The sequence below is a fragment of the Pleurodeles waltl genome, chromosome 4_1, assembly GCF_031143425.1.
Source record: "Pleurodeles waltl isolate 20211129_DDA chromosome 4_1, aPleWal1.hap1.20221129, whole genome shotgun sequence".
Classification (NCBI taxonomy): domain Eukaryota; kingdom Metazoa; phylum Chordata; class Amphibia; order Caudata; family Salamandridae; genus Pleurodeles; species Pleurodeles waltl.
The window spans coordinates 58,276,897-58,294,469 of record NC_090442.1 but is presented as its reverse complement, the minus strand read 5'-3'; the positions used below and the strand labels follow the sequence as shown (position 1 = coordinate 58,294,469).

The 17,573-nt window shown below is 45.4% G+C and overlaps 1 protein-coding gene across 1 annotated transcript in view; it reads right to left on the bottom strand.

The window, feature by feature from the left end:
* Positions 1–17,573, bottom strand: part of CFAP57 (cilia and flagella associated protein 57) — a 178,020-nt gene that overhangs the window by 14,641 nt on the left and 145,806 nt on the right. Inside the window, exons 19-21 of the mRNA XM_069227784.1 lie at positions 6,154–6,297; positions 4,002–4,118; positions 405–539 (exon numbers count right to left, since the gene is read on the bottom strand). Of these exons, the coding sequence (XP_069083885.1) occupies positions 405–539; positions 4,002–4,118; positions 6,154–6,297 (396 nt within the window). The remainder of the gene's footprint in view (positions 1–404; positions 540–4,001; positions 4,119–6,153; positions 6,298–17,573) is intronic.

Sequence of the window (17,573 nt, the reverse complement as noted above, 5' to 3'; positions counted from 1 at the left end):
AAGACAAAAGAGTAATTTCAAAAGGTCATGAATCCAAAAGGACACGAAGATTTGAGGCTAGTGGAAGAAAGCCAAAGGTAAGGCAGAGGTCTCAAGGAATTTCAAAAAGTATGGATGGTGAAATGGGTAGGTTAATGAATAGAGAGGAGACTTGCCACATTAGAGGAATTGTGTCAGAGCCTTAAAGAGAGACACATTATTAAGGATGTGACAGTAATGATAGGACGACAGGAATCTGAGTCAGGGGAATAGGTCCCTCTCACAGCCTCCAGGGTAAACACATACTTGCAGGACTGCTCAGTAGTGGAGGCAGACAGTCAGGGGCCAGGTACACCAGGTCAAGGTCTGCATATGTTTGTGCTATAATGCTCAGAAATAGGGAAATGGCAAGAGACCAGGCTTACCGCATCAGAGGTGTGAACATACTTGCTGTACAGCTCAACAATAGTGTCCTTCAGCTTCTTAGGTTCTTGAATGTAGCCCACACAGTTGTGAAGATCCGTCTTAAATCTTTTGACAACAGCTTCAACATCACGCACCTGTGATTAGGGGGAGACAAGGCAAAGCATGTTGATGTTGCATTAGACCTCAAAAGTCCCACATACATGCAGTTTTCAATCCAAAGAGCTTTCGCTAGATGGTATTCACTCCAGCCTGTGGTGAATGAGAGATGGGCGACTCGTGTAGGAGGCTGCACACTGAGTAAATATCAAAGATGGCGAAAGCCATAAACCTAATTAGACTAGGCAGCAGTATGCAAAATCTGGTACAAAATCTCTAAACAAAGCAGGTCATCATGGATGAAACAGCGAAGATGTGTGCTCTCAAAATGACTGATGTGATAGGCAGGTCCAAAATAACCAGTTTTTGTACCTGATTTTGCACCCTGCACATTTGGAAGTTAGTATTTGTCAGTCAGGAGCCAAAGACCATAAGTGAATGGTGACACTTACTTTGTAAGCAAGAAACACCCAGGACATTTTAGATATGTGTAAATCTATGGTCTGTGGCCACTCAAAGATGTACATTCTAGGAATAGTGATGGCTCTAGCGTGTGGCCACGTGGATATGTACATTCTAGGAATACTGATGGCCATTCAGAGATAGGTTTTCTAGGAACATGAACAATGACTGCTCTAGCCTGTGGCCACTCAGAGAAAGGCTTTCTGGGAATAGTGGTCGCTCTAGTCTGGGCAAGGAAAGAGAAACACTCTACTATGCCCCAGGAGACAGAGACCTCTGCTGTGGACCCCATGACATAGATCCTTTCTACTTCTGCCACAGGGATAGTGATCCTCTACTATGGCCCCATGGACCATGAAGAGAGTTACTTTCAATGGTGTTAAGCAGGGATAGACATCATATCTTCTAATGGAGACCCATCTTCCCTCTACCGTGGCCTCAAGGATATAGATCTTTGACTGTAACTCCCAGTGTACAGATCCACTCAATTCTGTGCTCCAGTTATAGTGCCAGGAATAGTGATCATATCACCTGTAGCCATAACTGATAGGAAACCTTTCTACAGTGGCCCCAGCAATATAGGCACTCTACTGATCCCTGGGGATAGCTGTCCTCTATATGGTGAGCATGAGAGATAGTGGTCATCTCTACCGTGACCCTGGGGGGTTGGGGGGGGGGGGGAGTCCTTTCTATTTGTAAACCCAGGTTAGATTCCTCCTGAGTTGACCGAAGTCATAAGGGACCCCTCTTGTGCTAGAGACTCTCTCTTCTGTGACATCACTCTTAGATGGTCTTCTCAATAGTGGTTGTCTCTAGTGTGCTTCAGAAGGATAAAGGTTCTGTCTTCTGTGGTGTGCAGGGATAGAGGTACTCTCTTCTGTGGTTCCCGGATATCAACCTGAGTGATAGAGGTGCTCCACAGAGGCACCCAGGAATAGAGGGTCCTCCACTGTGGTCCTGTGCAATAGGGTCCCTTCTCCTCTCTAATAGCGCCCGGGGTACACATCCCCTCTACTGTGTGATCCACTCCTAGTGCCAGCGATAGGGATCATGTCAGTTATACCCAAACCCTGTTTACTGTCACCCCACTAACATCGGTCCTCTACTGTTCCCCAAGGACAGTGGTCTGCTCTTCTGCTACCCCAAGAATGAAGGTCCTCTGTAATGTTACCACATGGATGGAGGCCCTCAATACTCTTGCCCGTATGGTTAGGTGCCTCATGTGTGGACCGGTGGCCCTCTTGCCTGTGGCTCCAGGAACAGTGGCCTTCTCTAAAGTGGACTGCAGGGACAGAGGTCCTCTACAGTGGCCCTCAGTAATAAATTACCTCTCCTCTCTAAATGGCCCCAATTATAGGGCCTGATTTAGAGCTCAGCGGACGGGTTACTCCGTCACAACGATGGCAGATATCCCGTCCGCCAAAATCTAAATCCCATATAGTATGGTGGGATTTAGATTTTGGCAGACGGGATATCCGTCACTGTCTCTACTGTTACCACAGGGATGGTGGACCTCTACTGTGACACCCAATGATATAGGTCCTTAACCATGGCAACTGGGAATGTAGGTCCTCTCCAAGGATAAACCACCTTCTCATCTGTGGTCCCTGGAGATAAAGAGCCTCACCTAAATGGTTTATCTGATAAAGGTTTTCTCTTTTGTCCTCTGAGGACTCCAGGGATAGAGGGACCAGCCTCTCTTCAATGGTTTCCCGTGATAAACATCCTCTCTTAGATGGATTCCCAGATAAAGGTCTTTTCTTCCCCAATTACAAAGTTTACTGGTCCTCTGTATTGTGGCCTCCCAGGAACAGATGTTCTCTCTTCTGTCGAACCCAGCCTTTCTCCTACAGTCCTAGGAATAAAGGTCCTCTCTTAGATGGTTTTCCCAATTCAGACTTTCTCTTCCTTCTGTGTTCTGTACTGTGGCACTCCAAGGACAGAGGATCTCTCGCTTCTGGACTTTTCTACTGTGGACACCAAGGAATCTAAGATCTTCTACCATGACTTCACCTGGATAGCATTATTTCCCCCAGAAATAGAGATTGTATGTACAACTGAAACATTCCAATGTTTTTTAAAAAACTTACGTTTCTTTGTTTTTCTACGCACATACAACATTGCAGGATGCAAATATGCATCCCAAAACACTGCAATGTTGAGCACTTCATTGGATAAAATAGAGTGGCTCTGGATCAATAGTAGATGGTACAAGCTTTGTGCTTACTTTCAATGCTTGTCCTAATTTTTTTACCCATTTCTTTTTAATTTAGAACATTCTACCTTCAGTGGGTGGAATGTTCGAACAACCTTACAGACCTACCGCCCAGGGCTTTACCAGTTGTTAAAAACCTGCTGCCTCACTCTAGGCCCTTGTCTGCGGCTTGGGCTTGTAACTCGGGTTCAGAGCCTTTAATAACCAGTAACTTGCATGCTATACTAACCCTCATGGTTAGATGTCCTCTGTTAGATGGTTTCCAGGGATACAAGTCTTCCACAGTGGCCATCGCACACAGAGACCATTTCTACTGTGTTGACCCTCAACACACCTTCTCAGCTGTACCAACCCTCACCAGAGATAGAGGCATTCTCTTCTGTGGCTCCAGAGATAGTGGTCTTCTTTTATATGGGTTCCATGATTTGGGGTCTCATCTTGTGTGACCTCCCCCTCCTTAATAGGGTTCCTCTGACAATGATCTCCAGAGACAGAGATCCAATCTACTGTTATTGTCTCTAAGATGGTATACCTGATAAAGTTCTTCCATATTGTGGCCCCCAAAGACAGAGATCCTATCTACGGCTATTCACTCTTAGATGTCCTCTCTTAGAAGATCGATCTGATACTTTTTTCTTAACTGTGGCTCCTAAGAACAGAGGTCCTTCCGACATTGCCACACCTCCAACCCCCCATTGATAGAAGTCCTACTGGGAACAGTAGCCACCAAAGCTCAGAGGCAATAATTCTGCTGTTGTCCGAAGAATGACATTCTACTTTGAAGGTCTCCTGACATGGGAGATCAAATCAACATTGCTCTTACCTTCTGCATCTCCTTACGCATCTCATGATCAGTGGCCTTCAGCTTCTGCTTTAGCTCTGTGATGTTCAGCTCAAGCTTTGTGTTCTGCCCATGGAAACGCTCCAATTCTGCCTCCATCTGCCAAGGGGGGGAGGACGGGAGTGAAGGAGGTTTTAGTAAACAAGATGATGTGGAATAATGAAGTTAAGAGGTCGGAATCGAGCGAGGAAAAGTGACTAGGTAAAAAAATATATCAAAGAAGGACGACTTAGCTGCTGTGTCTTCTCGCATCATTGCAAAGTTCAACCAAGATTAGGGCACCTTGCACTCTCCACTGGCATCTTGTATTTCAGACAAGTTGTTTCCATCCTTTCGGATAAAGTCAGCCACATTCCTGACTAAGTATATTTTACTACTACTGGCGAGGGCCACTACCTCAAAAAGATGAGTTTTAAGTGGACATTACTAGCACTGCAACCCCACTACATTGATCCCAAGTCTGCATTTAGCCCTAATAGAATTCAAATTAAATACATTAATTACCCATAATGAAAACGTGATTGCAACATTAGCCCTAAACCAACTTAAATTACATTATGTGAAATTACTGACCTCAGTCTAAACCCAATGATAACCTTAACTCAATGCTTTGATTACTTTTATGAGGGACCTTAGTGAAAACCTGAGGTGCTGAGCTTATGCCAAGCGGAAGGATCTTTATCTGATAAAGCTTCACTCCTCCAGAAAATGCAGGTAGTTCCTGTATCTCTGCAAGCGCTATACGAGTGTCATCAATCACAGACCACTATAATTTTACAGCTAAACAGTCACATGTAAATATTAGGTGAATACTGACATATCAGATGTTGCCCTTCTCAACACCAGTGTCTAAGACTTCATGAATATATAAATCCAGACAAAGGAGTTTATTCAGAATTTGGCAGTCCACCAAAAATATACACATTCTGAATGAAGAGAGTGGCAGAGGATCTTTGGGCATACCATGCATTCTCAAGAGCAGGAAGCGGGACCCGAAACAGGCTATACATTCTCTAGTGCAGGTGGCACAAGGTTCCTGGGCAGACCATGCATTCTCTGATGTGGTCAACATAGGATCCCAGGGTATACTATGTATTCTCTAATGTGGGTGGCGCAGGATCTCTTGGCAGATCATGCATAGGAATGGGAGCCAGGGGCAGCCTACGCACTCTCCAGTGGAGTGGCGCAGGACCCCTGAACAGGTTATACGTTCTCTTGTGTGGGTGGTGCAGGATACCTGGGCAGACCTTCATTATTTGCTGCAGGTAGCGCAGGATCCCTGGGCAGACTATGTATTATCTCGAATGGGGTCACAAGATCACTTGGCAGATTTTACATTCTCTTGTATGAGTGGCATGAAGCCTATGGGCAGGTGATGCTTTCTGTACAACCAGGACACAAGGTCCCCAAGCAGGTCATGTATTCTCTAGTATGGATGACACTGTGCAGACAATGCATTTTTCAGTGCGCGTGGAATAGGATCCCTGAACAGGTCATACATTCTCTAGTGTGGGGGCACAGGATCCCTAAACAGGTAGTACATTCTCTAGTGTGGGTGACACAGGATTCCTGTGCAGACTAGACCAAAAGTCTGAATTTACTACTTTTCAGTATTCACAAAGGTAAAGTTAGACCGAATGTCTAACTTTCCTACTAGTAAAGTTAGACTTTTTGGTCTAAGTTAGACATTTGGTCTCAGTTAGATTTTTGGTCTCAGTTAGATTTTTGGTCTAACTTTACCTTTGTGAATATAGAAAAATAGTAAAGTTAAACTTTTGGTCTAACTTTACCTTTGTGAATCACAAAGAGGAAAAAGGGAGGCGGAGAAAGGTGGCAAAACCATCAAAAATAGAGAAAGGAGGGTCTTCTAAGAGTGAATTAAAGAGGCAGAGAGTGTCTGACAGTAGATTGAAGAGGCCAGAGGTGGATTGAGGACTGTACACCCTTGGTATTCGGAACAGGTGTGGGCTTCTGAGCAGAGCTTTGGGCACTGGCACCCTTTATTTCACAAATCAAGCACTGGGTACTGGGATTTAGACATATAAGATGCCCGTGGGTGGAGGAGGTACGAGGCACTGGCTTTGCACAGAGATGTTGTGTTGATAACATGGAGGTGCGTATTAGGCTCACGTACCTCATGGATCTGCTCCTTCATCACCTTGATCTCATTCTCTCGAGGTTCGATCTGCTTCTTCAGCTCTTTGATTTTATAATCCAGAACAAACTTGAACTTCTCCAGTTCCTGGTTCTTCTTCTTCAGGTCATAGATTCTCTTCTCCTGGGGTGGAAAGAAAGAAGATGGCAGTGACTTCTACTCCTTGTGGCTGCAGGTTTCACTTTGTCCATCTGTCCCCAATAAACATATAGGGGCACAACTTGTTTGCAGCATTACATTTAAAGACCAGTTCCTTCTTGACTGTTCATGAAAACGTTATAAAGAGTAACACATATGTCTGGGGCAAAGAAAATGAAAGACTGTAGGAAATTCATTCTTATCAAGTTAAGAAAATTAAATATTGGAAGACATGAATAGGGTGCTACACTGGAAGAACTGCAGCTTTGTAAGGATGGACCACACTGACCAGGATGCACTGGGAGGGCTACAGATTAATTTCCACCAGAGGCCCATAGCAGAAGGCTACTGGTGAGTGTTAGTGCTGTTTTGAGTGCTGCTACACTGTTTTTTCTCTTTATATACTCTGATATATATCTGCATTTCTGGGCGCAGTGTTTTGGCATCTCTTTGGCGGATTTACAATGTCTATTTTTCGTAGTTGTGCTCATCTTAATTGATCCATTTTTTGTAGACTGTTTTTCTGCATGCTGGGGCACTGCTGACCATTCCACAGTGTGTGTGCTTTGACCCAAAAACCATGGTAATACCCAACTGCATGTCTAACTTTTCAGTAAGGCCACAGTATATGGTTCATAAAATACATCCATGTCATGGAAGTTAAATGTCACATGTGGTCTTCAGCAAATAGTGTGCCATCCACTAGGCTGGCAAGGAAAACACGGCTTCCAGCTTACATGTAGTCTAACGGATGCAGCTTTGAAACCTGAAGGCAGATCTGTCAAAATTACCCATTTCAACAGGGGAGAAACCTCCTTTTAACTATTAAGAAAGTGTAGGAAATCTGCCTTTTCTGTGTGGTCACGCCAGATTTTTCACCTTTTGCTGGTCTATAGAATTTTGCTGGAGGCAGAACTCTGTGCATTTGACCCCTGATAGCCAGTGATAAAATGTTTGTGCTCCTCTCTCCAACATGGTAAATTGGGATATTCTTAATTGGCATATACTACATTCCAATAAGTCCTTAGTATATGGTACCAAAATGTATCCAGGGCCTGTATGTTAAATGCCACAAGAGGACTGCAGCACCCACTGTGCCATCCCCTACAGTGACTGTGTAAACATGTCTGCAGGCCTGACATCTGAAGCGTGACTGTAAGTATTTAAACTGCCAATTTGACCTTTCAAAGTAACCCAGGGTTACAAGTTTAAACATTCCTTTTAAATAGTTATAAGGCATCCCTAAGTAGGCCTTATTACCTATAAGGCAAAATGCACTGTATTTACAAGTAGGATATGTAAAACTTTAATGCTACACATGTCTTTGCAGTCAAAAATACCCAAAAGCTATTTTCAGTGAAGCAATGCTGGCTGTTTCATAGAAAAATACTGGGACGCAATATTGAACACTAATACTATATCTCGTAAATGGGACTTGCTAGAAAAATAATTAAACAACTATTTTTAATAGTTGTTAAAAATTCCAATTCAAAGGTGGTTGATTTTTTTCTGAATATTAAGGAAAAGTCTTTTTAAGAAACTTACCTTTTCCCTTGCCAGAAGTTCCTGAGGGCTAATCTGAATTTTTCTTTCCCACTCCTGCCAGCCAATAATTAGCATTTGAATTGGTATCAATGGGTATGAAATGCCTCCCACGAGCAAATAATAGGCTGACCTGAATGGGAAGAGACGACCTCTCTGAACCTGATCCAATATGCAGAATAGGGCTACGAGCATCATTTTTGACACAAAAGTGTCAAATCTTACTTGAATGTCAGATCTGGGGGTAGGTGAAAAATTCCGCTACCTGGGGGAGTTTGCAAAGTTTTCAACACTCTTCCGCTTGGAGCGCGAAGTTCTGGCAAAACTCTGCTATCTGCTGCGTGACAGAATTGTTTCTAGCATGTGGCTCCACAACGTTAAGTTGGCGAGTGCGAGCGAGAATTTGCATCCCCTAACATGATATTCAGGGGCTAGAATGCCTCCCACTGAGATTTTTCAATGCAGTTGGTTGCGGCATGTCATGACCGCTTGTGTTCAAAAGGCTGCAGCTCGAGTAGAAAATCTACTTGAGTGGCAGAAAGAAGCAGCACCCTCTGGAGCGCTGTGTGGTGCAATTCACGCTGATTAGATAGGTAGAGCGGATCAAGCTGTCGGTGCTAAAAATCAGCATGAGCAGAGCAACATCCCCTAATTCCACCCGCTCGCGGAGCTCTGCAGAATCTTGCAGAGTTTTTATGTGACCCCACAAATTCTGCGGAGTGAACTCTGCGAGTTTCACCCATCCTTGATCAAATCCTGCTTGACAGGTCTGTAGGGCTTTTTCCTACGACACTTGGGGCGTCCTTCAAAGAAGCCTCCCCTGTCATGGACAAATGTTAGCAGACACTTGGGCAGGACCCTTCCTTTATTCCCCTAGCCAAGCAGGCTCCGATTACAGTGTGCCTCTTTTTGACATTTCAGTGTCAAAGCCTTTTGACTGGTTTGCTTGTTTTGCATTTAACACTTGGGGTGCACTTCAAAGGAAGGAAACAAAATGCCATAACATTTCTTGTGTATCTACTGTCAATTTGCTGAAAACCATGTATTTTGTTCTACCAGACGTCTGTCTCTGGGTTTTTTGGGAGTAGTGTGGCTGCTTTAAACTGGATTTTAGTGTTGCATGTGGGAGGATGCTAGAATTTCCATAGTACACTCCCCCACACACACCCAGCCCTCAGAGCCCAAGTTTAGTGCGTTTCAAGTCTTTTGTCATCTTGAAAGTGCCTAAAGTGGGTAGAGTTAGCTCTGGGAGCTTTTACCTGGGTGTCCCCAGGGATTATTCCAACCCACTAACTAATGGCAGGCATTATTATGGCATCTCCAGACACCAACTTTAGGACACTCTTGGATGTGTGGAAGATCAGACTGAACCTGCTGTCTGAGTCCTGAGAAGAGCCTAGAGGACCTGTTCTCCCGCTTGTGCCCAGGAAAAATAATTAGATTTCAAGGGTCGTGAGGCTGTCCTCCTGTTTAAGCTACTGGGATACAACAAGCTACAAGAGGCCTTTTCCTGCAACTGCCCATCTGATCAGTAAAAGAACAGATGATGGACGGAATGCTGAACAATGCAAACATTCACCCCCCGTCACAGAGATCTGGGTTTTATCCATCATTTTTTTGACCACCACACCACCCTGGTTTTGACCCAGCCATATGCAAATCAGTCTTGACCCGGTTCCCCATGGGAATAGTCAAGCCTGAACTGCCAGACCACGTCCTCCCTGGACCAGACATAGGCATCCTGAGACCAGTTTCAGGGTATCACCCCTCATCAGCCAGGCTAGCTTGAATCGAGGGTCAAGACTGATGTGTATATGGCTAGGGCCGGACTGGGGTGGCGTGGTGGGCAACAAAAATTATGGATTAAACCCAGAACTTTGTGAGAGGGGTGAATGTTTGCATTGTTCAGCCTTCCGTCCATCATCTTCATTCAGCTTTTTAAGATAAAAATGTTTTCACTTAATATCTATCCTATTACATTTTTCTTGATATTTACAAATGGGTTGTAGGATATTTATTGTGTTGTGTTTTTACTTTTTGATTGCCTTGGTACTGCTAAATACTTTATACATTTCTGTAAGTTCAGTCTGGCTGCTCTGCGCCATAGCAACCAGGGAGTTGAGCCCAGGTTTTTTTTATTTATGAACTTTGTTAGATCTAAAGGACTCATATCCGGCCCAACTAATAACAAATTTTCTTACAAATAATCATCTGGCAAGACAATGAATTTGATGTGCCCATCTAAGCAGTACTATTGTCATGCGTTGTCTTTCTGCTTGGAAGAAGAGTTGTTCTCGAGCTTTGACTGAGTTTTCATAAGCTCCTGCCACCAGCTGCAGGACATTTGTTCCATTTCCTGCATTGCTTTGAACATTCTGTTGGCCATCCAGCTGTGCATCCTGTGAAGTGAGACAAAGGCCCCTGCCTTGCTTAATCATTTATCAATGCGCATATTCGCATAGTGAAGTATAATCGCCTTACCTATGATTACATAATTTGTGTATTCCTTTGAACGCTTACTAACATTCTGGGGGAAACCATCAGGTGCTGTCTGGCCCCTTTAAAGTCCCATTGACTTGTTAAAGAACCTAGTTATGTTTCCACAGTGTGCCTGCCCTAATGCAAGAGCAGGGAGCAATTTATCAGCTTTGCACACAAAAGACTGTCCGGCATTTTGATGTATTCTTTGATTTCTGCTGTGCACTCTGCACACTGATGTCTTCAAAGACTTCATTTTAAGTCAATGTTAGGGCAGAATATACATATAACAAAATAATTACAAAAATCAATATTAGTGCATTGAAGCCAAAAGCACAGAACATAAATATTATGAAAGCAGACAACATGTTATAAAGTGCATTTATAAGCAGAGGCAGCTGCTGGCAGGAAGGGCTGGTGGGGCAGCGCACATAGCCGGAGGGGTGGGGGAGTGAAGGAAGTAGGGGGCAATAATACAAATAACACTTACCTGCCGCTTCTGTCTTGCTCCCCCTCCCCACCCAATCAGATGCATCTTTCATGCTGTTACATGATGTGGATGTGGAGAGTTCTAAGTGCGCATGCCTGTTTGGCCGGCCTCTGGTGGCCAGCCAAACGTGACATGCGCACTTAGAGTGTACCTAGCACTTCCCCCCCCCACACATAGGATGCTTGCCCGCCCTACCTAAGCAGAAAAATAAACTGATAATAAAATGCTTTTATAATCATTTTATTTTTCTGCTTCCTTGCAGCAGGGGGCGACGCTCCTCTGCCACAGCAGAGGGGCCGCCCCTGTTTGTAAGGATCCCTTGAAATTGTAAACACAGATGAGTATCTGAGAATCATCTATTTTTCCAGTTCAATATCTGTCTGCAAGATGAGTGAGAATATATGTCTCCGCAGAAGGACTGTTTATGAGATGATGACTTTGGGGTGGCTTTGCTTTTATCCACGGAGATATGCTATCTGCTAATGTATTCAAAAGTTCCAATCACTGTCACCGAGAGGGCTGTGAACAGCTAATTTAAACCTAATTTAAACCTATCAAAGTTTGATCAAAATAAATCTTGTGATCAGGATGTCAGATGGGAGAAATAAAGGTATAATTCTCTTACACACATGCACTTAAATGGTTAAAGCCTAACGCTGTTATGCTATTTCATAATTAACAGCTATTCAAAAGTATAATTGGCTATATGACCTAAAATATACAATCAAAACACATGATAAAAGTAATCAACACTGTTGCATAATAATGAAAATAAATTCATCAGCTATTGCAAATGAGGAACAACTAGTATGGCCTAGGGCCTTAATGAGCAACTAAGTAAAAGCATCATACAGGGGGCCCCAACCAAACATAGAAAGAAGAACATATAACAACGACAGATAAACTAGTTGCTTATCGTCAGGTAGGATCTTTCTGATGGATAGTCTATGTGTGGAGATTCTCCAGCTCTATAACATTAACAGGTGCCAGATTGGATCTGGCAAATTTTCACCAATGTTCCCATGCACTGTTAAGTGGTGCCACGTGGCTCTGCGATGGCTCCACACAACCAGTGGAGATGCATATATCTCCTGTGCACAGTTTCTTTACTCTCTCTCCTTCTGCACTCTCATACATGGATCATTTTACAAATTGTTCATGACAGCGAGTTGATTCCTAAGTTGGGAACTTATTATGATGTTTATTATGATGTTCAATAGTCCACTACATAAAACAGAGAGACGAGTGGGGTTGGGGGAGGGCAGTGACGAATTTGTGAGAGTATCCACCAGCAACAGAGTTTTTGGAGGTAATTACCTTGTTCTTCTGATGGATTCTTGGAACTGCGTGTAAGGAAATGCCTCCTTGGCATGGTTACCCCCTGACTTTTTGCCTTTGCTGATGCTATGTTTTGAATTGAAAGTGTGCTGAGGCCTGCTAACCAGGCCCCAGCACCAGTGTTCTTTCCCTAACCTGTACTTTTGATTCCACAATTGGCACACCCTGGCATCCAGATAAGTCCCTTGTAACTGGTACCTCTGGTACCAAGGGCCCTGATGCCAGGGAAGGTCTCTAAGGGCTGCAGCATGTATTATGCCACCCTAAGAGACCCCTCACTCAGCACAGACACACTGCTTACCAGCTTGTGTGTGCTAGTGAGAACAAAATGAGTAAGTCGACATGGCACTCCCCTCAGGGTGCCATGCCAGCCTCTCACTGCCTATGCAGTATAGGTAAGACACCCCTCTAGCAGGCCTTACAGCCCTAAGGCAGGGTGCACTATACCATAGGTGAGGGTACCAGTGCATGAGCACTGTGCCCCTACAGTGTCTAAGCAAAACCTTAGACATTGTAAGTGCAGGGTAGCCATAAGAGTATATGGTCTGGGAGTCTGTTTTACACGAACTCCACAGCACCATAATGGCTACACTGAAAACTGGGAAGTTTGGTATCAAACTTCTCAGCACAATAAATGCACACTGATGCCAGTGTACATTTTATTGTAAAATACACCACAGAGGGCACCTTAGAGGTGCCCCCTGAAACTTAACCGACTATCTGTGTAGGCTGACTGGTTCCAGCAGCCTGCCACACTAGAGATATGTTGCTGGCCCCATGGGGAGAGTGCCTTTGTCACTCTAAGGCCAGTAACAAAGCCTGCACTGGGTGGAGATGCTAACACCTCCCCCAGGCAGGAGCTGTAACACCTGGCGGTGAGCCTCAAAGGCTCACCCCTTTGTCACAGCACCGCAGGACACTCCAGCTAGTGGAGTTGCCCGCCCCCTCCGGCCCCACCCCCACTTTTGGCGGCAAGGCCGGAGAAAATAATGAGAATAACAAGGAGGAGTCACTGGCCAGTCAGGACAGCCCCTAAGGTGTCCTGAGCTGAGGTGACTCTAACTTTTAGAAATCCTCCATCTTGCAGATGGAGGATTCCCCCAATAGGATTAGGGATGTGACCCCCTACCCTTGGGAGGAGGCACAAAGAGGGTGTACTCACCCTCAGGGCTAGTAGCCATTGGCTACTAACCCCCCAGACCTAAACACGCCCTTAAATTTAGTATTTAAGGGCTCTCCCTGAACCTAGAAACTAGATTCCTGCAACAACAAGAAGAAGGACTGCCTAGCTGAAAACCCCTGCAGAGGAAGACCAGAAGACAACAACTGCCTTGGCTCCAGAAACTCACCGGCCTGTCTCCTGCCTTCCAAAGAACTCTGCTCCAGCGACGCCTTCCAAAGGGACCAGCGACCTCTGCATCCTCTGAGGACTGCCCTGCTTCGACGACGACAAGAAACTCCCGAGGACAGCGGACCTGCTCCAAAAAGACTGCAACTTTATCCAAAGGAGCAGCTTTAAAGAACCCTGCAATCTCCCCGCAAGAAGCGTGAGACTTGCAACACTGCACCCGGCGACCCCGACTCGGCTGGTGGAGAACCAACACCTCAGGGAGGACCCCCGGACTACTCTACGACTGTGAGTACCAAAACCTGTCCCCCCTGAGCCCCCACAGCGCCGCCTGCAGAGGGAATCCCGAGGCTTCCCCTGACCGCGACTCCCTGAAACCTAAGTCCCGACGCCTGGAAAAGACCCTGCCCCAGCAGCCCCCAGGACCTGAAGGACCGGACTTTCACTGCAGAAGTGACCCCCAGGAGTCCCTCTCCCTTGCCCAAGTGGAGGTTTCCCCGAGGAAGCCCCCCCTTGCCTGCCTGCAGCGCTGAAGAGATCCCTTGATCTCTCATTGACTTCCATTGCGAACCCGACGCTTGTTCTAACACTGCACCCGGCCGCCCCCGCGCCGCTGAGGGTGAAATTTCTGTGTGGGCTTGTGTCCCCCCCGGTGCCCTACAAAACCCCCCTGGTCTGCCCTCCGAAGACGCAGGTACTTACCTGCTGGCAGACTGGAATCGGGGCACCCCCTTCTCTCCATTGAAGCCTATGCGTTTTGGGCACCACTTTGAACTCTGCACCTGACCGGCCCTGAGCTGCTGGTGTGGTAACTTTGGGGTTGCTCTGAACCCCCAACGGTGGGCTACCTTGGACCAAGAACTGAACCCTGTAAGTGTCTTACTTACCTGGTAAAACTAACAAAAACTTACCTCCCCCAGGAACTGTGAAAATTGCACTAAGTGTCCACTTTTAAAGTAGCTATTTGTGAATAACTTGAAAAGTATACATGCAATTGAAATGATTCAAAGTTCCTAATGTACTTACCTGCAATACCTTTCAAACAAGATATTACATGTTAAATTTGAACCTGTGGTTCTTAAAATAAACTAAGAAAAGATATTTTTCTATACAAAACCTATTGGCTGGATTTGTCTCTGAGTGTGTGTACCTCATTTATTGTCTATGTGTATGTACAACAAATGCTTAACACTACTCCTTGGATAAGCCTACTGCTCGACCACACTACCACAAAATAGAGCATTAGTATTATCTCTTTTTACCACTATTTTACCTCTAAGGGGAACCCTTGGACTCTGTGCATGCTATTCCTTACTTTGAAATAGCACATACAGAGCCAACTTCCTACATTGGTGGATCAGCGGTGGGGTACAAGACTTTGCATTTGCTGGACTACTCAGCCAATACCTGATCACACGACAAATTCCAAAATTGTCATTAGAAATTGATTTTTGCAATTTGAAAAGTTTTCTAAATTCTTTAAAGTCCTGCTAGGGCCTTGTGTTAGTCCCTGTTAGCATTTCTTTTAGAGTTTAAAAGTTTGTAAAAGTTTGAATTAGATTCTAGAACCAGTTTTAGTTTCTTAAAAAGTATTCCAACTTTTAGAAGCATAATGTCTAGCACAGATGTGAATGTGGTGGAACTCGACACCACACCTTACCTCCATCTCCAGATGAGAGAGCTAAGGTCACTCTGTAACATAAGAAAAATAACAATGGGCTCCAGACCTACCAAAGTACAGCTCCAGGAGCTGTTGGCAGAGTATGATAGAGCCAACCCCTCTGTGGATAACACAGAGGAAGATGATAGTGAATTGGAGGAAGATTCCCCCCTACCAGTCCTATCTAGGGAGGACAGGGCCTCTCAAGCCCTGACTCCAAAAATACTAGTCAGAGATGCTGGCTCCCTCACAGGAGGGACCAGCACCTCTCAAATCACTGAGGATAACTCCAGTGAAGAGGACATCCAGTTAGCCAGGATGGCCAAAAGATTGGCTTTGGAAAGACAGATCCTAGCCATAGAAAGGGAAAGACAAGAGATGGGCCTAGGACCCATCAATGGTGGCAGCAACATAACTAGGGTCAGAGATTCTCCTGACATGTTGAAAATCCCCAAAGGGATTGTAACTAAATATGAAGATGGTGATGACATCACCAAATGGTTCACAGCTTTTGAGAGGACTTGTGAAACCAGCAAAGTGAACAAATCTCACTGGGGTGCTCTCCTTTGGGAAATGTTCACAGGAAAGTGTAGGGATAGACTCCTCACACTCTTTAAAAAAGATGCAGAATCTTATGACCTCATGAAGGGTACCCTGATTGAGGGCTTTGGATTCTCCACTGAGGAGTATAGGATTAGATTCAGGGGGGCTCAAAAATCCTCGAGCCAGACCTGGGTTGACTTTGTAGACTACTCAGTAAAAACACTAGATGGTTGGATTCAAGGAAATGGTGTAAATGATTATGATGGGCTGTACAATTTATTTGTGAAAGAACACCTATTAAGTAATTGTTTCAATGATAAACTGCATCAGCATCTGGTGGACCTAGGACCAATTTCTCCCCAAGAATTGGGAAAGAAGGCGGACCATTGGGTCAAGACTAGGGTGTCCAAAACTTCCACAGGGGGTGACCAAAAGAAAGGGGTCACAAAACCTCCCCAGGGGAAAGGTGGTGAGACAGCCAAAAATAAAAATAGTAAAGAGTCTTCTACAGGCCCCCAAAAACCTGCACAGGAGGGTGGGCCCAGAGCCTCTTCACAAAACAATCCTGGGTACAAGGGTAAAAACTTTGATCCCAAAAAGGCCTGGTGTCGAAACTGTAGTCAGTCTGGACACCAAACTGGAGACAAGGCCTGTCCCAAGAAAGATACCACTTCTAACTCCCATCCAGCTAAAACTGGAATGGCCAGTCTCCAAGTGGGATCAACAGTGTGCCCAGAGCAAATCAGGTGTCACACTGAAGCTACATTAGTCTCTGAGGGTGGGGTGGATTTAGCCACACTGGCTGCCTGGCCCCCTAACATGCAAAAATACAGGCAGCAGCTCTTAATTAATGGGACAAGTGTAGAGGGCCTGAGGGATACAGGTGCCAGTGTCACCATGGTGACAGAGAAACTGGTTTCCCCTGGCCAATACCTGACTGGACAAACTTATCCAGTCACCAACGCTGACAATCAGACTAAAGTACATCCCATGGCTATGGTAACTTTAGAGTGGGGAGGGGTCAATGGCCTGAAACAGGTGGTGGTCTCCTCAAATATCCCAGTAGACTGTTTGCTTGGAAATGACCTGGAGTCCTCAGCATGGGCTGAGGTAGAACTGAAAACCCATGCAGCCATGCTGGGTATCCCTGAACTGGTGTGTGTCAAGACTAGGGCACAGTGCAAGGCACAGGGTGAAAAAGTAGAGCTGGAGTCTGGAAAAATGGCCCAGCCTACCAAGAGACAAGGAAAGTCAGCTGGGAAACCAGCTGCAACACAACGCCAAAAAGAGAACCTCTCTTCTCAGGAAGAAGTTCTGCCCTCTGAGGGAACTGAGCCTATGGAGCTGGAACCTTATCAGGTTGAGCTCTTGGGCCCAGGGGGACCCTCAAGGGAAGAGTTGTGTAAGGGACAAGAAACCTGCCCCTCTCTTGAAGGCCTTAGGCAGCAAGCTGCTGAAGAGTCCAAAGGCAAGAAAAATGGAACACACAGGGTCTATTGGGAAGATGGACTCCTGTACACTGAGGCAAGAGATCCCAAACCTGGTGCCACTAGGAGAGTGGTAGTGCCTCAGGGTTTCAGAGAGTTTATTCTGACCTTAGCCCATGATATTCCCCTTGCTGGGCATTTGGGACAAACCAAGACGTGGGAGAGGTTAGTCAACCACTTCTACTGGCCCAATATGTCCCAGAAGGTTAAGGAGTTTTGCCTCTCCTGCCCCACCTGTCAAGCCAGTGGTAAGACAGGTGGGCATCCAAAGGCCCCCCTCATTCCACTTCCAGTGGTGGGGGTCCCCTTTGAAAGAGTGGGTGTGGACATAGTTGGTCCACTAGAACCTCCCACAGCCTCAGGAAATATGTACAT